We start from the raw sequence: 26022 nt of genomic DNA, 5'->3' as shown, positions 1-26022 counted from the left end.
TCAGCCTGTGCACGTCTGCGGAAACACTCTATGTAGAGGTCCAGTCTGTCATTTCGACCGTCAGGAGGAGTCCACGCAGAGTTCTTCTTCTTGTAGTTTTGGTAGAATCTAACATTGTTAGATTCTCAGTAGGTATTTTGTTGTGCTTTTACAATTCAAAACACCTTATAAAACAGAACTTTGTAAATCACTATTCCTTAGCGTCATCAGTTTTTATGTAAAGCTCCCATTGACTTCAAGTGATCTCTCCCCGTGAGTGATAGCAGGATGTGGCTCTTAATGAAGACCAATTGTTTTTCATAGTTAGAAAAACGTAAAAAAATGTTTTTATTCTAAATGAGTTACTGCACGGAAGTGAAAAAAAGTGATTATCCAACATTTATGGACTGGTGATTAGAGCAAAAACCTCTGAGCCAGGATATCACTGGACTCTAATCCCATGTGAGCTACTGACTCATTGTATAACCTTGGGCAAGTCTCGTGACCTTCTTGTATCTCAATCATCCCAGCTGGAAAATTAGTTGAAAGTTATGACCTCACTGAAAACAGATGCTTCATCTGAGCTGAGCGTTCCTAAGTAAACAAATTACAATGTTTATAATATTTTTTAGCATGCTGTGTCATCGCATATGTCCAATGATCAAACTTAGTTTATGGACTATACTTTAGTATGCTGTTTAATCCAGGGACTAAACTTTAATGTATACCCATAACAGACTTTACTCCCCAAACACCATTTTGGATGTTTGATTGCATTTTACATTGTAATTTACATGCTATATGTTGGGCCCGATTCTCATTTACTTTGTTCTTGGGACAGGCAGGCCTGGCCTTATCATGAGGTGAACTGAGGCGGCTGCCTCAGGTGCCAGACTCTTGGGGGGCACCACTAGGACTCAGAGTGTAGAAAATTGTGTCTGCTGCTGGTGCATATGTATTCTCTCTGCTCTAGATGCACAGAGATGGTGGAGTGCTGTGCTGGAGGAAGGAGGGCACAAGAGACATAACAGGCAGGCAGGAGAAAAGGTGAGAGGGAATAACAGAAAGCAGCAGGAGCTGCAGGGAGAGAGAGGAGGAAGAGCCTCTTATGTACCTCTCTAGCACCCCCAGGAGCCTGGACTGATTAACACCAGCTTCTCAGGGAGCTTCCTGTTTCCTGCTGCTTCCCTGAACCCACTTGAGGAGAACAGGCAGTCAACTGAAGTAGTAGGAGCCAGTTAGGCCCTTAAGATGCTGATATCTTCCCTCACTCAGGCCCTGCTACCAGCCTGCTTATTTGTCCCCTTCAATTGAGTGTTGAGAACCACTACAGCTGGCACAGAACAGCAGTCATGAGTGGAAGAAGAAAACGCCCCTCTGGGGCAGCATTCAGAAAAAGAAAGAAAGCAAAGGTAGCTTTTTTATCTAAGCAGGAAGGAGCTCTCCTAAGATACATAGACACAAATGTTCATGGTGAGTCTTCCAGCCCCAGTGAGGATGTGAGTGGTGAGGAGACACCTGATCTTCGAATTAGTCAGAGTGCAGGTGATCTGGCAGCTACTGCAGCATCCATATCTCCATCTCAAATGGATGTAACCATGCACATTCCTGAAGAAGTGTAGCTCAGAGAAGTGTGTGGTGGAGGCGCAAGAAAAAGCTACTGCTGAGTTTAGTTCCTTAAGTCTAGATGATCCAGGACTGTGGACCCACTTGAGAAGTAGCCTGAGGGACTTCCTTGTACTGCATGGGCCACAGAAAGTGAAAAACTTCATGTTCCCCAAAGACAATGAAAATAGAAGTTTCCATCCAACACATTACTGGCGTCAAGTCCCCAAGGGTGACAAAGTGGAGAGGCCATGGCTTATGTACTCAAAAACCCAGAATGCTGCATACTTTTTTGGTTGCTGGAAGATATGGGAAATGCGATAACTGACATGAGAGGTCAGGGCTACGATAATGGTGCCAACATGAGAGGAAAGAACAGAGGAGTGCAGACACAGATCTGAAAGTTAAACCCTCGAGCTTTTTTTGTCCCATGCAGTTCTCATTCATTGAACTTGGTGGTCAGTGATGCAGCATCAGCTTCTAGTGAGGCTGCCGAATTTTTTAATGTAATTCAAAACATCTATGTATTTTTCTCCGCATCAACTCACGGATGGCAAATTTTGAAGCAACATCTGGGAACATCCTCTCTGACACTGAAACCACTGAGTGTCATGCGATGGGAAAGTCGAGTGGAGGCAATAAAGCCTATCAAACACCAAATTGGGAAGACAGATGATGCCATAGTTGCCATTATGGAGGATAATGCTATGACAGGAACTGTTCGTGGGAGAACAGTGCCAGAGAGAAATGGAATCACCAGAAACATACATAACTTCAAATTTCTGTGTGGCTTAGTGTTGTGGCATGACATACTGTTTGAAATAAATGTTGTAAGCAAGAGACTCCAAAGTGTTGACCTTGATATTTATGGAGCAATGGAACAACTGGACAAAGCAAAGTCATACCTACAGTCTTACCGGTCAGATGAGGGATTTCAAAATGTTCTGAAGAGTGCACAGAAGTTGGCAGAGGAACTTCACACTGAAGCTATTTTCCCACCCATTCAAGAATACAGAAAAAGTCACCAAAGAAGAAGACATTTTGATTACAAGGCACGGGATAATCCCATAAGAGACCCCAAACAACAATTCAAAGTTGAATTCTTTAACCCGGTGCAAGAATGTGCAATACAGTCAGTTGAAGAACGTTTCATGCAGCTCAAGGAACATAGCAGTATATTTTGGACATTGTATGATATTCCAAAACTCCTCACTATACCTGAAGAAGACCTACACCAGCAATGCAGGGCACTAGAGACAGTGTTGACACATGATGACATGTGCAATATTGATGCGAGTGATTTAGGTGATGAACTGAAAGCCCTTTCAAGATACATTTCAGCAGGATCAACTCCAAAGGCTGTTCTGGAATATATGTGCACAAATAAAATGACCACCCTCTTTCCAAATGCTTTTGTTGCTCTGCACATACTTCTAACACTTCCTGTAACACTTGCCAGTGGAGAACGCAGCTTCTCCAAGCTGAAGTTAATAAAAACACTTCTACGCTCCACAATGACACAGGAGAGGCTGGTCGGCCTTGCAACCATCTCAGTAGAGGATGAGCTAGCCCACACTGTGGACCTTCAGGAAGCAGTTCAAATCTTTGCAACCAAGAAGGCAGGGAAAGCACCACTTTGATTATTCAAACAGATAAAAATGCCAGTGTTTACTATGCAGACAAATACAGTTACATTTGCTGTTCAGGTGTTTGAAAGTTAAGTGTTACTTAAAATTTTTGAACAAGGCATTTTAAGTTGTTAGTTCAACTTTATTGGGGTAGGTAGCAGAGTAGTACCATGAGAGGCGTAAAACAGGAAGAAGGCAGAATTGAGACCTTTCAAAGTTTTGGCCCAAGCGAGCGAGCATGGGGGCATCATTTGAGCTCCCCGCCTCAGGTGCCAAAATGTTGTGGGCTGGCCCTGGGGACAGGGATGGAGAGTAAATGTGGTTTGAAGCTATTTTTGCACTCCCCATGTACAGAGGCCTACCTGGGATCTACTTGACCCTCAGCATAAGTTAGAGCAGACGTGGTGCGCTCAAACTTCTGTTCTGTTTTCACAGTCCCTGGGAAGAAGAGAACAGCCAAAATGTTCTGGTCACAGCTCCCAACACACCCTTTATGTGCCCACAAACCATCCTTTATGCCAGGTGCTGTGAGCAAGGCTAGCAGAAAGCCCTTTATGCCAGTTCCATGCTGGCCAGAGAGACCCTCTGCACCCCTTTGTTCTGCCAGAGCACAGTAAAGGAATTGTGGTCTAACTGAGAATCAGGCTTATTGTGCACTGGTTTTCAGAGAGGATTTAGACTTTGGTGGGTTTGTGACAGTCCCTTAGGAGTATTCTCACTTTTCTGCAAGATTCTGTGTGTCCAGCTGAGAATATAGGCCCCAACCCTGTGAGGTGTTAAGAATTCCTCCATGGTGCTGAATTCTATCCTCTCCCATTGGCATCAAGAGGTTTTGAGGGCACTGAGCACATTGACAAAGGGCATTCAGCATTTCTGAGGACAAAGTCCTTATACTGTTTTAATGTTGCTTTTAATAGTTTGGAAAATAAGCAGTCCTTCGCTAATTTCAAAACAGATGCATTAATAAGGGTGTGAGTCCATTTAAATTCTCTTTTGCTGTTTTGGAAGAACAGTTTAATGTGTAAGCAGACTAGCATGCACCAGGGGGAACCTTGCATCATCTACTCTCTGTTTCTTTTACCCTTTTGTGCATTCCTGCAGCATAACATAACTAAAAACCATCCTTCTGGGAAAATGAGATTGTGTCATTTTCACTCAGTGGGAACTGTCAACGCCAGTAAGATGCTTCATTAAGTAAAAAACATAAGATGATCTACTAACTCAGTCTGAGTCAATCATTGTCAGACAGCTGTTGGGAGCCTTTTTTAGTGTTATTATTATTCTTTCCTGACTTGAAGTTCATAGTAGTACAAAATAGTGTCATGCTGCAGTTGGCACCATTTATAAAAACACTTGTTAGAAGAATATTTTTCCAAGATTTCTGTTCTTACCTGTAGCTTTCAGTGTGGTTTTGCTTGCTTATAGGTTGCATGTGCAACTTTAATTCAGGCATTCCCTAATTTTTGAGTGCTTGACTTTGCTACCCTACTATTCGTTCAATGTAGGGGTGAGTGTGGGTGTTGGTGTTGGATATGTGGATGGATGGATAGAAAGGAAGGTACGTGTGACAAGAGGGAACAATAATGCCTGTTCCTCACCTGTACAATGGCGATAATAATTGTACTTTTTCCCACTCTTTTTTTGTCTTGCCTATTTACATTGTAATTTCGAATTTACTGTCTCAGAAATCAGTAAGCTACTAAAATTGTTTTCTGACAATTGATTTCTCACTTTTTTTAACGTGCCAAAACATTGATTCTTCATTCTCTAAATTTGCTTTGGTTGACAAAATTGTAGCAGTATGAACAAGCTCCAAAATCATCTGAGCCTTTTACTTTGAGATAGGAAACCCAGTAAGATCTAAACTAAATGTGATTAATAGTTTCCCAAGCAGCAACAATGTCATTCATGAATTATAGTACTGAGTTATTGCAATATTTTAAATGAAAAAATAGCAGGAGGCTATATTGCTCCTAAAATCATAGGCCAAATTCTGTTGTCAGTTACCTTGATGTAAATCTGGATTAGCATCAGATTCTGATCTCAATTACACAGGTATAAATCTTGAATAGTTCCAGTGGACAGTGTGAAACATTGATTAACTACAGCACTTGCAATTGTGAAAAGTTGAGTAGTCCATTGGGTGACTTAGGTCACCATTAATTTTGTTAGGTAGTAATTGGACTACATGAGCAGATGGCATATATTTATAGGGCCAGCTTTGTGGTGATCCAGCTATGTTACCCTGGAACATGCTGGGGAATATATAAAAATGTATAAATACATTTTTTATTTAACCTCACTGATGCTTAATATTAACTTCAGTGGGTCTTCCCTTTTTATTGTTAAGTTTTGTACTTGCTGATTCACACTCAATAACTATCCATCTCCAAATACTTAGTGTATAGCGTGTGCCATGTAATATTATGTATCCCTACTTTCTATGGTAATCATAGAGTATTTATAGGCACTTAATGGCAAATATTTAGCACAATGCCCAAAGACTTAGAAATGCAGCTCCTCGTGTTGTTAATGGGATTTGAATGCCTTATTTCACAAACAGACTATCCTGAAAATAATTAATGCAACCGTAGTGTCCTCTAATGACCTTTGATATGTAGATATCATGCTGTTAATTGTTTTTGAGCCATTAAAGCTGCAATCCATTATGCTGTTAGATCTCATCAGCATAGCATTCTCATGGCTGTTGGGCTATTTTAAATTATTTTTTGTGTTAATACTACGATTATTTTGATTGGAAATATATATAATCAATGCATCAACAAGTTAATTTAGCTTTAGCCACGGTAATAGCCAGTTGTTCTCATTAGAAACCGACCAACGCTCCTGCAACATGTGAGCAGAGTTGTGGGAACTAATTGTGTAAATTTGTTACAAGGCAGTGATTTAACAAGTCAGCACAAAGCAGTTCTAGTTACAGTGGCTAAGAGTCTTATGTGAGTCAGACTTTATTAATATGTCAGTTGGATTGCACCTAGAGTTCTTTTCAGACATTGAATACACCCTGGTGCCTGCCGTTCATTTCATGAATATGATACAAGTACTCTGAACTGATAACATCGTATGGTGAGACAGCAAAAAGAAGCACAGTCTTCAGGTTTCTTGAAGAAGCTCATTGTTTGAGTAAAGGCTTGCAGGGCTTTTGGCAAAGTCAGAAGCAGAACATCATAGAGCCTTCATTGTTAAATTAGTTGTTGATCTGCTAAGCTATCAGTCTATAACATCATAGAGTTTGTAATATAGGTTACCGATGGTACATTGATTATTCAATCGCTCTTTCTAAGAGACACATCTCTTCAAGATAATAATATTGCCAGTAAGTTTTATTCAGCATCAATAGTTGCCTTAAACAAAGAAAAATTCAACTCTTTTAAACTGGTGTTTGTATGGGGTTTTTAAATAGTAACATAGGGCCAGAATTGACCACCCTAAAACATGAGTACTGCCTTCCTGCAGAGTGAGGGTAGCAGAATATGGCTCATATATAATAAATATTCCCAAAGGAAAATATTCATATGTACAGAGAAAAAAATGCCTACATGTCATAGATATCACAAGTCTATAATTAGACATTCATTACATATACCGGTAAATATTTGATTTAATATATTGTTATAGTAATGTATGAATGAGTGCAAGCATACTGTTGTATAGAATTGTTATTTACATTGTATTACCACATAATAATATCACATTACTATAGCAGACAGTAATGGGGCTCAATTTTCATTGCAATGTACAGGTTTTAACTATATGAGACTAATTAAATTTAAAGAGAGTTGTATAGCTAAATTCTGCTGAACATTTATGCCACAGTACGTAGGAATACATTATATGTTTTCTTGAAATAGAAGATGTATTTGAATGAATAGAGCAAGCACATTGCTTCCCAGAGACTGAGAGAAGTAGATGTTGTTGCTAAATTTAGCAGCTGATTAAATCTGGTATTTGAGCACACTCAGAGATATTCATCTTGAGCACACTCCTGACCAGTCAGTCACAGAATATCAATGTATTTGTAGAGATCACTGTTTGTCCTCCTTGTTACACCTTTTGTCCCCGAGCCTGCAAACACTAAGGACCAGATCTTCAGTTGATATAAATCAGCATTGCTCCATTTATGTCTCAGCTGGTGTAAATCAGCAGAACTCTATTGACTTCAAGCTGAGCATCTGACCAATGGGAAGCTTAAAAGTGACCATCTTCATGTTGTCATTTCATAGAATCATAGAATATCAGGGTTGGAAGGGACCTCAGGAGGTCATCTAGTCCAACCCCCTGCCCAAAGCAGGACCAATTCCCAACTAAATCAACCCAGCCAGGGCTTTGTCAAGCCGGGCCTTAAAAACCTCCAAGGAAGGAGACTCCACCATCTCCCTAGGTAATTGATGCATCCCACTCTGAATATACAGTTCACCTTCTAAAATCCTATCCACTGGGAAATAATATAATTACATTTCCTACTTGCATTCCTACAGGGCACCTGCTTGGGCTTTCCCATGATGACTCCAAATTCTGTGAGGAGAACTTTGGCTCCATGGAAGATAAGCGCTTAATGTCCTCCATCCTGACTAGCATTGATGCTTCCAAACCCTGGTCCAAATGCACTTCAGCAACCATAACTGAATTTTTGGATGATGGTCATGGTACGTATTATTATACCTGGTGTCAGATATAGGTTTCAGCTTTGCACACTCCTGTTATATATCACAGTAGTGTTTGCAGAAAGCTCATTCGTATGTTATCAGGAAAACTGTGGACCATATTCTGCCATCCTTACTCCTATTGAGCACTACCAAGCAGCTACTTGCAAGCAGTAGGTAGTACACAGCATGCCTAGGAACTTGTTTGTATGAACAGTTAGCACATGGCAAGCTGGGGTGTAAATCGACTCCTGTTTCAAAATGGTGTAGCTCAAAGCACACTATGGAATGTTCAGTGTGTGATGGCCACACGGACAGTTAGTACACAGCAGGCTGGTACAAGATAGATTTACACCAGCTTGCCCTGCATTTTAACTGTTCATATAGACAAGCCCTAAGGCTGGCAGAATCTAGCCCCTTGAGTAGCCTGCATAACATAGATAAGCATGGATAGCATGTAGATCGATTATGGTCAGTGGTGTTTTCACTGGGAATGTTGGTGAAGTTTAGCTAACAACCACAGTATTACTTTTTGTTTCCAAATGCTGAAGAAGAGAGTCCAGAGAGCATTTTACCCAAAAGATGCATGAACACCTTGGCTTATCAAGTAATTAAAATGGGCATTAAAGGTTATCAGATATTCGGCTAAAAAGTGAAGATGCTACACTTAGAAGCCTCATTCCTCCTACTTACTATTATTTATTATTTATGTCATGTTAGTGTCTAGAGGTGCCAGCCAGGAATTAGGACTCCTTTGTGCTAGGCACTATTGACACACATAACAAAAAGACAACCTCTGCCCCAGGGATCTTACAGTCTACTATACAGTACTTTAGAGAACAAAACTAATATTCTAGCTCTTGCCAAAACGAGATAGCTATTTAGAAATGGCTAGTATACTCAGAGGCGAAAGGCTCCTCAGCTAGCAAGCCAGAGTCTTTAGTTAGGGTCTTTAATTATTAACCTGATCCTGAATAAATACTATACACTGTAGTATGTTAACATTTTATTTAACTTTTACTTAATACAAAGCTTTTTTTAAAAAAGCATAATCAATAATCCTAAATGCATTTTAAATTGTTCATTGTGCTTGCAAAGCAACTGCAATTATTAAACAAGCCAAGAAAATTCTAAAATACTGAGATAAAAAATACGTAATTGAGTGAATGAATCAAGTTGTTATGGTAACTTCAGTACTTATGGATGAAAGGTACTGCATGCCTGCAGAATGTACGGGATTTTTTTTTTTAAGCAAGTAAAGTAAATATTTTATTGGCTAATTTCAGGGCTGTCCAAAATGCTTTATCCTATTATTGTATCTGGAAAATTACTTCATTTTTTCTCTCCTAATTTTATGAGCTCTATTAATCTAGGGTTGTCCTGTTTTATGGTACATATCACTTTGGCATTAATTTAATTTAACAGGTTAGTTTCCATATGTGCAAGAGCAGATCTGTATCACATAGCTGTGTCAAGCCTGGAGCAGACCAAAGAATGAACTGTGATTCAGAACCACAGTTTATCCCCTTTCCCCCCACCTTTCTCTGGGGAGGGAGTAAGTTACTTCATCCCTTTTCTCCCCATACTGTGAACCCAGTCAGCTACTCTATGAGGGGCAACGAGTGTGAGTGCAAAGACAGGGTTCCTCCCATTCTCCTCACTGCCAATTTGCTTGCATTGGGAAGTGTATAGTGAATAGCCCTTGCTCCCTACCCCATGGCTGGAGTCACGATCTGAGCTGGAGAGTAACTGGAGTTGTGACAATCAAGCCCAAGGGACTCATGCCATTTACTTCAATGGGAGCAGGATTGGGCCCAAAATCATTCAGGACCATGTTCCAATCCCCTTACTCACAATAAGTAGTACCTTAGCACAAAAGACATCCCCAAGATTTTGGTGCCACTTCTCCCACTGTAACTTACTACACAAAGTGAGGAAGGCTCTCAGAATCTGGCTTTCATTTAACATGATTGGGTCAGGTTGTGTTGCCCTTACTAACCCTGCTGAGCACTTAGTCACTAACACCAATAGTTCCATTGAAATCTCCAACATGGTGAAGTGCTCCACAATCTGACCTACAAGCCACTTTCATGCCTGGCATTACTCCATTTATTTCAAAATCATAATGGAGTCCCTGTGGAAGCTCAGGCACTCTGATTGTTTGAGTGTCTGAACTTTCAGAGACATCTTTTCTAAACAAAGACATTTTTTGTAATAGAGTTATGTTTCATTCTATTGTATCCCCGTGCGTGGGATCTTCCGTCTATTTTTAAATCAAGGATTTGTATTGACAAAAGATAAACGTAACCTGTGAAATCAATCCCCTCTCCCAAAAAAACCCTATCCAACAGTCTAAATTGTTAAATTTCCCTGAATAACAATGTTGCAGGGGCATTCGGTGTACAAGGAATGGGAATCTTTTCGTTTATTCTTTTTCAGGCTCACTGAAATCACAGATCAAAAGCTCCCACTTAGATTAATGCTCCAGCATGCGCTATACAAATGATGTCACTTCAGCCACTGAACCCTATTGGATCATGAAGCCAGTTTGAAGGCTGGGGTGTATTAAGAGTAAACGGGACCTAGATCAGTGGTGGGCAACCTGCGGCTCACGGGCCACACGCAGCCCATCAGGGTAATCCGCTGGCGGGCCGCGAGACAGTTTATTTACATTGACTGTCTGCAGGCATGGCCGCCCATAGCTCCCAGTGGCCGCGGTTCGCCATTCCCAGTCAATGGAAGCTGCGGGAAGCGGCAGTCAGCATGTCCCTGCAGCCCGTGCTGCTTCCCGCAGCTCCCATTGGCCAGGAACAGTGAACCGTGGCCACTGGGAACTGCAGGTGACCTTGCCTGCGTACAGTCAATGTAAACAAACTGTCTCGCAGCCCGCCAAAGGATTACCCTGATGGGCCGCATGCGGCCCGCGGGCCACAGGTTGCCCACCACTGACCTAGATACATCAGATTTTCAGGGCTCCCCAAAATAATTTTGTGCCAGCCCTTCCCCACTGCACCCTTTCCCCTCTTGACCAACTTCTGGTGGCTGAAGTTTAGGATGGCTCCCTCTGAATTTTTCTTTTGAAGAAGTTACCTTTCTGCAATGTGGACAGGTGAAAAGACCGTAACTCCAAAATGCTATCAGGCAGAGAGAGGTACCTACCCATTCATTCAGACATAATGAGTGCGGAGCTGCAGTTGCCACACTATAGAGGAGGAGATACCTTGCAGAACACACTGTAGCATCTCTGAGAGAGAGAATATCTCCATATACTTTGGAGTTGTTTGTCTCTGGCTTTTACAGTGTCATGTGCAGTCTAACATAGGAGAGATTGTACAAGAAGAAGATACTTTCTTTCTTTGGAACATAGTAAACTAGCACTGTATTTTGCTTTGGACAGACAGGAGCTTGTGAACCATGAACTGTGACAACTAGAGCATGTGAGCATTGACGTGAGAAAATAAATAAATAAAGCATTCCATCTTCTGCATGTTACAGCTAAACTTACAGAAACCGAAATGAAATCCAAATTGCTGGACTTATTGGTAGGCTGCCTTCGTAAAAGAAGGTGACTTCCTTACTAAGACTTTAGTTAACCTTCCTATATAGTTTTTTTCCCCCCATCGATCTAAGGTGCTTTTATGGCCCTGCTACCACAGTATTTGAGCATCTCACAATCTTTAATATGTTTATCCTCACAACACCACCTGTGAAGTAGGCAAGTATAATTATTCCCATGTTACTGACAAAGAATCAGAGAAACTAAGCGACTTGCTGAAGGTTACAGAAGAAATCTGTGGTGGCAGTTGAACCGGGGTCTTCTGACACCTAGCTACTACCCTAACCACCGGATCCTCCTTCTTCTCCTTTTGCAACCATGATTTAATTGCTGACTTTGTTACTGATTTGACTTAAGGCACCAATATAATATTGTGGAAGAAAAGGCCTAGTTACTCTTCAGAAAACAGGAGAAAATTCCTTCCATTTGCTTTTACCTTTTCTCTACCATATTGTACAGATTATCTGTATTTTTGGTCATTATTTATTGCATGCAGGCAATGTGTTCAGTACCATACATAGCCTAGATAAAGAGAGTCTCTGTCCCAAGAAGTTTACAAGCTCTGCTCATCTGCCTCATGCAGAGTTTTATTGTGCAATTCTCTCTTGTGCAACATGTGTGTAAGACTGCTAGAAGAGATAGTGAGATGGCTTGGACTGCATTGCCATCAAATGTCAATAACGTGTACCGTAATTCTAGATCTTTGTTTAATCAGATCTGGACTATGCAGTCAGTCACAGTGCGGTTGTGTTCACAGATCTTGGCTGAGATAGAGGCTTGGAAACTGGCTGAAGCTCACCCTGCCTACGTTTATAGTCCCTAGATATATTTGTCCAGGGGCTGGAGACAGGGCATTTTCAGTAAAGAGAACTCATCTCTGGAATTCATTCCCCACCCAGTTAGGAAAAACCTGAGTTTGTTGATTTTCTGGGCATGAGGGGCCATATGTAGAATGTCTATTCTTGAATGAACAATTGGGTTTTAATATGTGTTAACTAAGAGAACAGAAAATTCTAGTGTATAGAAGGACACAATCATTTTAGCTGATCATGGTTAATCCAAGGGTCAACTAAAATGACTGTGTCCTCTCTGCATTAGAATTTTCAATCATGTCAGTTAACACATGTTAAAATCCAGTGGTTAGTTCAAGTGTAGACAAGCCACTGGGGGCTGAGGAATGTTTGAGTATTAATACTATGGCAGTTTTGTATTATTTTTGTCATATGTTTCAAACTGCGGAATAGTTGGTGCTGTTAGAGTTTGATAAGCACTATGTATATCTGATAGTAATGAATACAGCTAAGTCTAACAAGCTGGCCCTCTCTCTTGTCAGCATCCCAAAGTGGTGCTAACTTCCTCCATCAGCAGGAATGATGTGACGGGGCAGACATTTGCTGTTTTTTTATTTTTACTAAACACAGTTTTTGACAGAAATTGCTGCAAGTTTTTGTTTTCCTTTTAGAAACCCCAGCCCTTTGTCTTGTAGAAAACATCTGTGTGTCCTCACCTCCACTATGCCTTTAATATTTTATGTTACAAGACACATTTCACAGTAGGGTCCTTTTAATGACTTTTATCTTGGGACACCAGCCTAGCTGTTAGAAGAAGCACACCTTGTTTTCATTTTTAAAAAGGCAGTGTAGTCCAGACTAAAGATAAGATCAACATGTTGGGTAAGTCAAGGCCACTAGGGGACAAACGGAGTAACAAACTTAATGAGATGGGTCTTCTCAGTAATAAATAAGTGATGATGCTGAAAGGATTTTTGGCTGAATTTAGCTGTTGAGAGCCCTTAGTGGTCTTTAGGGAAAGCAAACAATTGCAGTAAATGTGTTTTCTTGAGGGAAATGAAACCTGTTGTTCATTTTTTTTAAAGCCTCTAAACTAGGTCTTGAAACATGATGCCAGACCTTGACTTCTCATATTTTGTAAGCTACAGTAATTGTGAAGTATTTATATTACACATTTTTTACCCATGAGTGGGCAGGGGTGGTGCTGGTGTTGGTTGCAAAGCAAGATGGGTTGTGGTAAGTTATTCTGGCTGAGGATAAGTGAAGTATGCCCATACCACATGATATGACAGAGTTTAGAGTGAAGACTCTAAACTCATGCCCATACCACATGATATGACAGAGTTTAGATGCATCCGAAGAAGTGAGGTTTTTACTCACGAAAGCTTATGCCCAAATAAATCTGTTCGTCTTTAAGGTGCCACCAGACTCCTTGTTGTTAGAGTGAAGACCGAGTTTCCCACGTCAGCATGTGAGTTTGTCAGTGGTGTGAAAAAATTTTTTAGAACAGGACTCTTAAAGAATGTGAATGTGCTTTATATTTTTAAAGAGAGAGGGAGCCAGGCAGATTTTTGACATTTACAAATAACAGCGTTCTATCTTATATTTTAATTTATTTTCTATTTAAAGATTAATAGAACTGTTCAAACTGGGTCCAGAAGTGGCTAACTGTGATTCTTTACATGAGGAGCCCAATGCAAATTTACCACCAACATAACCTTTGATATGCTGCATATATTTTTTTTTTGAACTGATGTTTTTTTCTTAAAGGGCCCCACTGGCTACAAATCTATTTTTTCATGCGTTTTCTGGCTTTCCTTTAAAAGGTTTGCCTTTTCAAATGTTCTGGCTCAAAATTCAAATGACAGCTTTGCTTATTTTATGTGTCTCTTGATCCTGCCTCAAATCACAGATTGATAAATAGAGTGGAACCCACTTTGAGTGAACTCAGATACAGTGAAACACAATGCAAGTCCCAAATTGCCTCAGTGCAGTTCAGTGTTCTAATGTTTAAAGTTTTGGGGGGCAGGGAGGAAGGGCTCACCACAAGATGAAATAAACAGCTAGACAAACAAGAGTTTGATACCCTGTTCCCTGAAGAAGTGAGGTTTTTTACCCACGAAAGTTTATGCCCAAATTAATCTGTTCGTCTTTAAGGTGCCACCGGACTCCTTGTTGTTTTTGTGGATACGGACTAACACGGCTACCCCCTGATACTTGGTTCCCTGGAGTGCTGTAGATAGAGAACCCAGTTGCAATAACAGTGCCTGATCCAAAGCCCACTGAAGTCAATGGGAGTATTTCTGTTGGCTTCATTGAGGTTTGGATCAGGTCCATAATCATTATCACTCTGTCTGGCTTGAAAGCTAGAGGTCCTATAGTACAGATAACAAGGAAGTGAGTAATAAATGGATTGTTCTTTCAGGGAACTGTTTACTCGACCAACCACGAAAGCAGATCTTGGGCCCTGAGGAGCTTCCAGGACAAACGTACGATGCCATTCGTCAGTGCAAACTGGCATTTGGACCCGAGTACACAGTTTGTCCTGGCATGGACGTATGCTCTCGTCTGTGGTGTGCAGTTGTTCGCCAAGGTCAGATGGTGTGTCTGACCAAGAAGCTACCTGCTGTGGAGGGGACACCATGTGGGAAAGGAAGGATCTGCCTCCAAGGAAAATGTGTTGACAAAACGAAGAAGAAATATTATTCGGTATGTTACTGCTCCAAAGGCCAAAGCCTGGGGAAATCTTAGAAGGCTTGATCCTGCAATGTGCTGATTGTAATGGGTGTTTTTCAAGGGACATAGCATTGGCAGGGTTACACCCATAGTCTATAGCAGGGATCGGCAACCTTCAGCCCGTGGCCCGCCAGGGTGCTTACCTGTGGACGCAGCTGGTTTGTTTACCTGCCGCGTCCACAGGTTCGGCTGATTGCGGCTCCCACTGGCCGCGGTTCGCCGCTCCAGGCCAATGGGGGCTGCGGGAAGCGGCACGGGCCGAGGGATGTGCTGGCTGCGGCTTCTTGCAGCCCCCATTGGCCTGGAGCGGTGAACCACGGCCAGTGGGAGCCGCGATTGGCCGAATCTAAGTGCATTCGCTCTTTATATAACTGTATTTTCCCAAATGACGTATTCCCATCCTCATAGTACAAAATGCATACATTTCAGAAGTATAATTACAGTGCAAGTGGTGCATTGTGCACAGAGTTTTTTCACTGAAGTGAGCCAAGTTAGTAGAGTGGCAGGCTTAGCTGCAAACAGTATCTGACTGCTCTCTCTTATGCCAATGCCTCTCAGCACTTTAGCTCGCTGGTTGGAAATTGCTTTAACTGCACTCCTTTTTCACGCTCTGTTTTACCAGCTCATACCTTTGCCTCATAAACTTAGAACAGCTATGAAATCAATCTGTATTTCTGTTTATGTGCTGAATAAATTAAAGACAGTCACTTAATAGGGGAAGATTATAGCACTATAATTCAGGAAGATCATTTAATTAGCAATGTGGTAGGCATTCTGTGATATGGCTGGCATGCATGTGAAGTGTAACTTTGAAAACAAAAGTGATTTTGGTAAAGGTACCATGAACACTATTCACATTTCTTGAGAAATCTAAAATACAAATCGGAGTCACATAATCTTGCTTAGGTTGGTCAGGTCATAGCTATTTATATAACTGATAATTAGCAAAAGGACTCCATGATGAAGAATAATATCTCCTTACCACAAGCAGTGCCATATAACTGTACTACTTAATTATTCAGGGATCACAATGATCAATAATAGCAGCATATTACCTAGGCAGAGTAGAGCTAAGTGAAGAGGCCCTGGAAGAACAATCATTACAAAGAAAGAATGGAAATGTGATTAGGAGTCCTTTAAATTGAAGTGTGTCCCCACAGTGAAATGGGTAGAATTTGGTTCTGTCGAGTTAGGCCATATACTGCCCTTGACTCACATCCAGAACTCCCCCAGACATCATGCCACCTACATGAAGATCAAGGGCAGTAAATGGATATGACTGCAAGTGAAAAGTTTCTCAGAGTTATTGCACATCCTAATATGAGGAAATCCCCAGTTTAAACAAGAGGAAAAACATCTGCCATTTTGGGGACAAGTATCTGTGCTTTTGAGATATAGTATCTTCATTCAGGTTTGGATCATCTTTTCACATCCCACTGTTTCATGTGTTCTAGGCTTCAAACCACGGTAACTGGGGTTCCTGGGGCCCGTGGGGACAGTGCTCCCGAACATGTGGTGGAGGAGTTCAGTTTGCCTATCGTCACTGCAACAACCCAGCTCCTAGAAACAACGGGCGATACTGCACTGGAAAGAGGGCCATCTATCGCTCCTGCAATGTCGCATCCTGCCCAGCAAATGGTATGTTCTGCAGCAGTAAAAGCTGCTTGACTTTACAGCCTTTGTTCCTGTTATATGGTAAATACTAACCTACATAGGAGAAAAAAAAGAAGATGGTGTCCATTATAGCTTCCCTCAAATGTACCACAATGTGGAAACATTAGCAACAAGTGATAACAAAGTCACTGTAACACAGTTTAAATTCAAAAGCATAATTAACCCTGCAAAGAGATGATGCCTACTAACAGGAGGATTCCATAAACAGCAGCCCTGTTCTGGAGAAATGAACCAGATGAGCAGAGTTTTGTCATTAAGATGCTTATAATGCCATGGGAGCATTGCCAAAATAAAAGAGTCAGAGGATTTTCAAAGGCCATTAACAAGTGTTGGGGCAAGGAGGAGGAATGGTGTGAATTAAATATGGTATCACAAGACCAAAGAAGGTAGCTGTGCATACTGACATTTGCAGTATATCCTATGATAAACACTAATGAGATGAATGATAATTCTCCAGCTAAAGCCTTTCGACAAGAACAATGTGAAGCAAGAAATGGCTATCAGTCTGATGCAAAGGGTGTCAAAACGTTTGTTGAATGGGTCCCTAAGTATGCTGGAGTGCTTCTTGGAGATGTGTGCAAGCTCACCTGCCGAGCCAAAGGGACGGGTTACTACGTCGTGTTTTCTCCAAAGGTAATGTACCTTCAGTGACAATTTCAGTGCCAGGCTCTGAAGGGTATTTTGGAAAGCTCTGTAGCTAGGCTGTATCAAGGAGAAGAATACCTTTTGTTTAATCATATGTTCCAGAAGAGCATTGGCCAGAATTGACCTCTAAAATTAGTCAGTTTTCCACATCTAAACATGTGCATGCACATGAAATTGTGTTTGCTAATTCAGTCAGTACTACTTTCACATCAATAGTAGGTAAAAAGGTTTTTCTATTTATAGATGGCAGTGCACATTGGGGTCTTTCTAGTTGAAAGAAATTGCTTTGTCTGTCCGCAAACTGCTAAATTTTGTTCCAAGTTGCATTGATATGAATCCAGAATAGCTCACTTAAACCCAATGGTCTGTTATGTGAACTATGATCAGAGTTTATGATATCTGACATGGTAGACTCAAGAGTGAAGTGATTCCTATGTATCCCTTAGTTATGGGCCTTTCTTCCTCTAGATGTTCTGAGGCAGAATTAATTCAAGTTTTATAAAGTACTTTGAGATGGCCAGATGAAAGTCTGTCTATAAGTGCAGTCTCTATGCAAAAGAATAAATGGACACAAATCTGACATCAAGAATCATAACATTCAAAAGCCAGTAGGAGAACACTTCAACCTCTCTGGTCACTCAGTAACAGACTTAAAGGTGGCAATTTTGCAACAGAGAAGCTTCAAAAACAGACTCCAATGAGAAACTGCTGAACTTGAATTAATATGCAAACAAGATACCATCAACTTAGGTTTAAATAGAGACTGGGAATGGCTGAGCCATTACACACATTGAATCTATTCCCCCATGTTAAGTATCCTCACACCTTTTTGCCATCTGTTTGAAATTGGCCATCTTGATTATCACTACAAAAGTTTTTTTTACTCCTGATGATAATAACTCATCTTAATTAATTAGCCTCTTAGAGTTGGTATGGCAACTTCCACCTTTTCATGTTCTCTGTATGTATATATATATATCTTCTTACTATATGTTCCATTCTATGCATCTGATGAAGTGGGCTGTAGCCCACGAAAGCTTATGCTCAAATAAATTTGTTAGTCTCTAAGGTGCCACAAGTACTCCAGTTCTTTTTATAAGTGCAAAGTATCACTGTTCATAAAATCATCCTTAAATCAGAACTTCTGATTTAGTGCCTTAGGGTAAACAGAAGAGCCATATGGCAGATGCCTGTGGCCCCTTTGTTAATGTTTCTGCTGAGGGTTAGATTGCATCAGTCCTGGCTGGCAGAATAAGAACTGTATTCTGTTAATCATCACACCAAATGCCAAGCAAGCAGAAAAGTGTGAACTAGAATTCACACATGCAGAGGGCACTGTTAAAAAACACACAGAGTAATTGCTCCTTTATAGTACAGCTTTAGATAATTCACAGTAGGTATACTGTGCTTGCCAATCAAAAAGCAAATCTTTTTTCTTTTACAGTTTTAACTAACAAAGTCTTAATTCCATAGGTGACTGACGGAACTGAATGTAGGCCATACAGTAATTCAGTATGTGTCCGGGGAAGATGCATTAGAACTGGTTGTGATGGCATCATCGGTTCAAAGCTCCAATATGACAAGTGTGGGGTGTGTGGAGGAGACAATTCCAGCTGCACGAAAGTCATGGGAACCTTTAATAAAAAGAGGTAATAATTTTGTATGGAAATAATTGAACCCTTTTGTGCAAGCAGAATTATTATCAGGCTTTAATAACTATAGATGCAAATGAAGCTTACTGAATAGATGTGTCTAAGTTAGAAGTAAAAGTACTGCTCATAAGTAAGGCTGCGAGTTTGTCATAGAGGTCACGGAGGTCACAGATTCTGTGACTTTCCATGACCTCCGTGATTCAGCAGTGGCCGGTGTGTCTGGTTTAGGGGCCGCTCAGGTGCACTGGCCACTGCTGGGGAAGTCTCAGGCAGCAGCAGAGTTTGGGTGTGGGGGTGGAGGGACAGGGGGTTGGGGCTCAGGACAGGGTGAGGTGGGCTCTGGGCGGTGCTTACCTGGGGGGCTCCCCGGAAGAAGCGACATCCCCCTTGCTCAGCTGCTAGGCGGAGGCGTGGCCAGGCAGCTCAGGGTGCTGCCTCCGCCCAGAGCGGTGGCTTCGCAGCTGCCATTGGCCGGGAGCCCCAGCACCCACAAGGCCCCCGGGCAGCACCCCCCCCCCCCCAAGTTTTATTCACTGGTATTTTTAGTAAAAGTCATGGACTGGTCATGGGCCGTGAATTTTTATTTACTGCTCATGACCTGTCTGTGACTTTTACTAAAAATACCTGTGACTAGAACTTAGCCTTACTCATAAGACCTTGTAAAGGCACAAGTCTGACTGGGTGCCAGATTTCTATTCATGAATTTTATTCATATAAGACATCCCAGACAGGTGCATTTGCTAAGTTTTATTGCACTTCTCAGATGTTTAAAACAAGCTTCCTAACACTATCCAGGCTATGTAATAATCAGAGAAAAACATTGCACCCAATTCACTTCTGAGGTTCTGATAGAGAACCTAGGCTGCAGCCCCAGCAATGGAAAATTTGCCCGGAATAGGGGCATAGTTTTACAAGCTACCTGTAACCATCGATGTATCAGAGGGCCTGGAGCCAGGTTAATATCCCCTAGAATGTGGGGAACCAATCAGAAAGGGTTGGGGCTGTAACAGTCAAGTGATGCACTGATATGGTGCATTTCCCAGGTGACCTGTGCTTGTGAGGGTCCTATGGAGTCACAAATTGAATTTAAAACTGTTCAACTCTGTTGGAGGGCTAGCACTATTACTTACCCCTTGCTAGGTTAGGTGCAGTTTGGAGGCATGGTTGCAAATTACATCCCTCTATAATCATGTGCTCAAATCAAGCATATTGCCTTTAATATCTCATTGTCTGTATATCACTCTCTACCTATGGACACCAAATCAGTCAACCTTTGGTGCCCTTATTTCCCAGGCAGCTGAACAGTTGTGATTAATGCTGGCCACCAAGGATGGATTTTTTATTCAATTAAAAATATTTATCGCAAGTTGTTGATCAAAATTTTACCACCATCACTACAAATACAATGGTTAATTTAAAAGAAAACCCTCCGTTTAAAAAAAAAAATCTCTTTGTCACAGAAAAGACAGAATTATTACTGATCTCAATGGTATTATTAGTTTCTTTCCAACCAGTATATCCTTCACAGTAAAACAGTGGCTGTTGTTTTTCTGTTTATAAGGGGAACAGTAACATCCCTTATATTAAATTTATCTAATAATTCCCATTATAAAAAATTCTCATAATAATGTACAATTTGTTTATGCCTTTTTTTCTTAATTTTTAATGTAATTTTCTATGGGTTTTTTTAATGTTAAAGAACTTTAAGGTTGCAAAATCAAGTACTCAGAAGTTAGAAAATGCCAGAATTAAGACTATCTGTGCAATCTTGTGTCTTTGCATTATGATACAGTCTTTAATTATATGATCACATACTGTTTTTCCCATGAGCAACCTTAATACTGACATTTCCTAACTTTTGGGCTCTTGACTTTGTAACCTTAATAACATTCTTTTAACACAGATTTTTGGTTATGTATTTTATATAAATATTTCCTGCAGTGGTGGATGGTGCAATTCTGTACTGCATTACTCCTGGCAGTGTAACTCGATTTTAATCATTAGTTATTCCAGCAAAACAATGGAATAATACAAGTACTTAATCTAGAGTAGCACAGTTACTTAGTCTTTACATAAATACTCAAAACTTCATAAACATAGCAGCCTGTCAGCTAACTGGCTCCCAGGGAGACGTCTTCATTTTTTATATTTTTATCACATTTTCTCATGACCCCTTCCTTTTACTTTAAAAAGATATTATACTGCCCTTTTCAAACACAAATGTGATACTTCCAGCATCAGCTTTTTTGTCAGAGATTTATAAATGAAAATAAATGTATCGACAGTCCAGCTAGTAGTTTATAATGATGTATTTATTATTTCTCTAGATGTATTGTATCCCTCTTGAGATATTAAATATTCTAGAGAGCCTACAATTCTGAATGCTTGTGACCTTGAGTATAAGAATTAGACATCTCTTTCTAAATCTGAATTGAAATAAGATACCTTGCAAGTAGTGGTTGACAAATGAAGTAAAGGTGCTGTAATTATCTGAATTAAGCATTTGGCCGTGCCTTTCATTAGACATTTTGCAATTAACCTTTAGCTGTATGAAGTTTCAAAGGAAACACAGTTTTTTCTCAGTGATCAAGATTATTTTTAAATGTTCCCAAGGTACCTTACCCAGCTGTTAGCTTGCTCACTCTTTCCTTAATTATCATTATAGCAAAGGCAGTATGAAACAGCTGTAACCAATGCATACAGAGGTGGCAGAAACTCAGTTTGAAGGGGTTAGAGCTGAGGCGCTCTGCATGGGGAGTGGGGGAGCAAGCAGCGATGGAAGTTTGGGGTGTCAGGGATAGGAAGGTGACTGGGATGGATGCTCTGCATGGGAAGTGAGGACTGCTACAGAGACTCAGCTGTAGGGGATGGCTACCTGCTCCCGATGCGTATCTTTTTAGCTTTCCTTGGCAGACCTAATGTGCTTCAGATTTCATATCTCCCCTCTTATGCGCAAATACATAAGCTTCAGGTATATAAACTGTTAGTTATTGTTCATTCTTCTTGAATCCAATTCATATAAAATTAGCACTGAAACCAAAGATTAAGTCCTTTGAAGTAAGTGCAGTGAATTTTTTTCAAGGACATAAAAATGAATTAAAAAAATATAATGAACAACATGTTAAAAAGTAATTGGATAGCATCAATCTGAGATGGGCCTCAAGCTGAATGCTTTCAAGGCCTGATCCAAAGCCCATTGAAGTCAACAGGTGACTTTCTATTGACTTCTATGAGCTTTGAATTAGGACCTCAAAGCATGTCCATTTTTTTCTCACTAGCTACTTAACATGCTCCTTTCCTCCTTGCAGTAAGGGCTACACGGATATAGTGAAAATACCCATAGGGGCAACTCACATCAAAGTGCGGCAGTTCAAGTCTAAAGACCAGAACAGATTCACAGCTTACCTGGCCCTGAAGAGGAAAAATGGTGAGTATCTTGTCAATGGAAAATACATGATCTCCACTTCGGAAACAATCATTGACCTCAATGGAACTGTCATGAACTATAGTGGCTGGAGTCACAAGGATGATTTCTTGCATGCAATGGGACATTCTGCCACAAAGGAGATTCTTATAGTACAGATTCTTGCCACTGACCTAACTAAAGCAGTGGATGTCCGTTACAGTTTCTTTGTGCCAAAGAAGCAAACGCAGATGACTAACTATGTCACGAGCAATAGCAACAGTAATAAAGTAACACCACAGCTCACGCAGCCACAGTGGGTGACTGGACCTTGGCTTTCTTGTTCTCGAACATGCGACACAGGATGGCATACCAGGACTGTCCAGTGCAAAGATGGGCATGGAAAACTAGCTAAAGGATGTCTTCTCTCGCAGAGACCATCGGCATTTAAGCAGTGCTTACTAAAAAAATGTTAACCTGTGGTTATGATCTTCTTAAAAAGAGGTCTAAGTAAGCCATTGTTGACATACTAGTATTAGGTCTACCTAGACAGATGAAGCCAAGGCTTCAATATACTTACATACAGTCTCAAATTATGGGCAGAATCTGCCTATTTGGACCAAATGAAGATGTGCACTGCTCTAAGTGACAGTGGGGTGATCTTAGTATGTCACAGAAACTAAACATTAGAATTGTTATAAGCCCTCTGTGTCTGCAAAAAAGGAAGAGGAAAAACCAGTGAATGGACAATCATGGGGTATTTGAAGGTTACAGAATCATCTCCCCCTTTTCACCTACCTCTAATACAGTATGTCCTTAGACAACTTTGTCATACTTACCCATGATACCACAGTAGCTTATTTTATACAGTTTATAAATATCTTCCCTTTGGTATGTCACTTTATATCACTTGGTTCTACTCATTAAAAAAAAAACAATCTTTCTATAAGCAAAGTGATTGACCAAAGTATGTCTGCAGCCATTGTGACCTCTTCCATTTTTCAGAAATGGCTGTGGATGTTTTACTGGAAAACAAAGCGCTTGCTGTTGTTTTTAAGAGTTGTTACAATTTTCTGACAACAGGAAATGCATTTCCTTTCTAGGAATTTCCTGACAGCAAAACTTAATTGTATAATAAACAATGCTCTTCCTCCAAGAAATTCTCACAGAGGGAGCATCTCAGCAGCCATGCAGATGAACAATAGCTGCTAGTCTTTAAATAAAATAAAGGCATATATTATTTTGTAGAAGCAAGTTATAGAACCAAAAATTACAGTTCAGATAACTCAGATATTTTGAGACTGTTCTCAGCTGCTTTCTCTGTTATTTTCTCTATGGCTTCCATGTGAAATCTAACAATGTGTAATGTACCTACATCTACTGAAGAGACTATAAAAGGTCAAAAAACACAGCAAGCAGTTAATAGTATTTGATCAGTGTTTTGTCCACCATATCTAACTCTGGTATCCATTTTACCAGTAGAAGTTTGTAAAAAAAAATCAGTTTGTTTCATTGTGTTTTAAAAAGCTGTAGAAGTCATTCACATTTTGTACACCTTGCATATTTTGGAGGATTAAGGGTCACAGGGAAGTTAAACCACGTCAGGATGTGGTGGATATAACCAATCTCAGTAAGACTGTTTCCACAGAGTAGGTAGAAGCTCTTAATGTTTTTCAGCAACTCTTTCCAGATCACGTTGTTATCTGACAGAAGATCTGCCACTGCACAAGGCCATTTCATTGTAGGCAAGTAACAGATAGTGGGCTGATCCAAGGCCCAGTGAAGTCCTTTCTTTTGATCCAAAGCCCCCAAAAGAATAAACGTTGCTTAAAGTCTACATAAACCTGCTGATGCACCTAATAGAACCTAGATTTAGACCAAAATAGATTCTGACCCAGACCTTATCCACCAGTTTGTCCACATGGTGTGGGTGTATGTAATTAGGTGTCTGTTTTTAAGTCAGGATTTTCAAAAGAGCCTAAGGAACTGAGGGAATCTGACTCCTTTAGACTCTTCTGAAAATCTCAGTCTTTGACATCACCAGTAAGTCAGTAAAGGAAACTGGTTTGTTTGCAAAGCCCAAAAGGGAAATTTCCCTTCAGGCTGGCACAAGCATGTATTTGGGACTCTGAACTCTAGAAAGCAGATAGTCATTTTCAAATAGCAGAAAATTACTACAGCTGTACATTTGGAACTTGGAGAAATGTCTATTTTTGTACAATATATTAATTATACTAATAGAAACAGGACATGTTAATTTGTGATAATTGAATGTGTGGGTATGTTACTAGATATAAGACCAACTGCTGTTGTCAAGAGTACTGTGGCCTTATTGCTAGAAATGGTCCTGGACAAAAAATATTGATTTTTTTTTTTTAGAATTCCTACACTGAATTGAATCAAATGAATCTAAACAGACACTGACCATCCCCAAACTTTTGGACAGTTCAAATCCAAACTTTCCATCTCTGTTCATTACAAAGAAAGACTATGCCCACAGTGTCAGTGTCACTTCTAAAATTACATTACTTATGAAGACAGAATGTCCAAGCAGTTGTGTTTGAATCATATTTCTCATATATTAAACAGTGATGAGTAAACTTTTTTTGGATGTTATACAAATTCCAGAAAATGAAACCACAAAGGATTCTAAATTTAAAGCATTGTTAGATCAAATGTATATTTTTCCTAGAGTTTTGTGTAACAAGTAGGTATCAGAACAAACCAAATAGTGAATATTTCCCTCTCACGGTCACCCATCCTTTAACTAAAATTAGTTTTTCTAACTCATGTAGCACCTTAGCGGGATAGCCAAATACATAAAATTGGGCAACTGACTGTGGAGTAGGGGAAACTGGATTGTCAGATCTTCAGACTGATGTTCAAGAGTTGATTCCCTTGAAGTTGTAGAGAAAATGTGAGGGGGAGTAGACAACAATCTCACAATGGGACTGATTCAAAGCTCACTGCCTTCAATGGGCTTTGGTTCAAACTCTGATTAGGGGCGTGAGATTTGTCTTTGTGCATGTGCGTGGAATGTTCCCTGTCTCTCCCCACAGCTGCATCATGAGCAAGTGTCCCAAAGACACTTGAAATCAGTGAAGTTACACCAGAGATGAATTTGGCCCTTGCCCAGAGGCAACCTTTCACAGTAAAAGGCAGTGCTAGAGGAAACTTATGAAGTGAACATGGACTGCTCAGGTGCAGGAGAGGGAGGACTCAAAGGAAGAGGAGCAACTTCCTTAGAAGTCTCCAGGCCAAATCTTGTGGTGGTATAACTAATAGTTTAAGTTAGGCATCAGGAGTAAGTTGGCCAGAACGCAGGTGAAAGTAGTAAGATAGTATAAATTCCATCGATTTAGCATTCAGTGAATATGCAAAACAAGTGTAATTTACACACTGAGGGGGCCAAGAGTGGCATAGCAAGAAAAGCAGCTAACAGGATGGTGAAAAGTAAGGTAAGTTTGCCTGCTTTATTTTACACCCTCCTTTTAGCTGCTTTCTTCACATGTCAGTTACATTTGTTTTGTGCATCTGCTGAATGCAATTTTGGTGCAAGTTACATGACTTTATCATTTTGACTCATGTTTTGACCAACTTAATCCCTAAGTATTCAATTAATATTTTACATCACAGTTTATATCACTGCTGAGTTTTGCCCAAAGTGCTTCAGAAAATGCTTCTAGCTA

General features: G+C 40.4%; 1 protein-coding gene across 1 annotated transcript in view; it reads left to right on the top strand.

The window, feature by feature from the left end:
• ADAMTS5 (ADAM metallopeptidase with thrombospondin type 1 motif 5) overlaps positions 1-23341 on the top strand; it is a 46237-nt gene extending 22896 nt beyond the window's left edge. Inside the window, exons 3-8 of the mRNA XM_042855747.2 lie at positions 7712-7879; positions 14649-14932; positions 16414-16597; positions 17091-17266; positions 18752-18927; positions 22239-23341. Of these exons, the coding sequence (XP_042711681.2) occupies positions 7712-7879; positions 14649-14932; positions 16414-16597; positions 17091-17266; positions 18752-18927; positions 22239-22809 (1559 nt within the window). The 3' untranslated portion in view covers positions 22810-23341. The remainder of the gene's footprint in view (positions 1-7711; positions 7880-14648; positions 14933-16413; positions 16598-17090; positions 17267-18751; positions 18928-22238) is intronic.
• Positions 23342-26022: the final 2681 nt, after the last annotated feature.

Source organism: Chrysemys picta, chromosome 1 (assembly GCF_011386835.1).
Source record: "Chrysemys picta bellii isolate R12L10 chromosome 1, ASM1138683v2, whole genome shotgun sequence".
NCBI lineage: Eukaryota > Metazoa > Chordata > Testudines > Emydidae > Chrysemys > Chrysemys picta.
The sequence above is the reverse complement of the archived record's forward strand: the minus strand, read 5'-3'. Positions and strand labels throughout refer to the sequence as shown.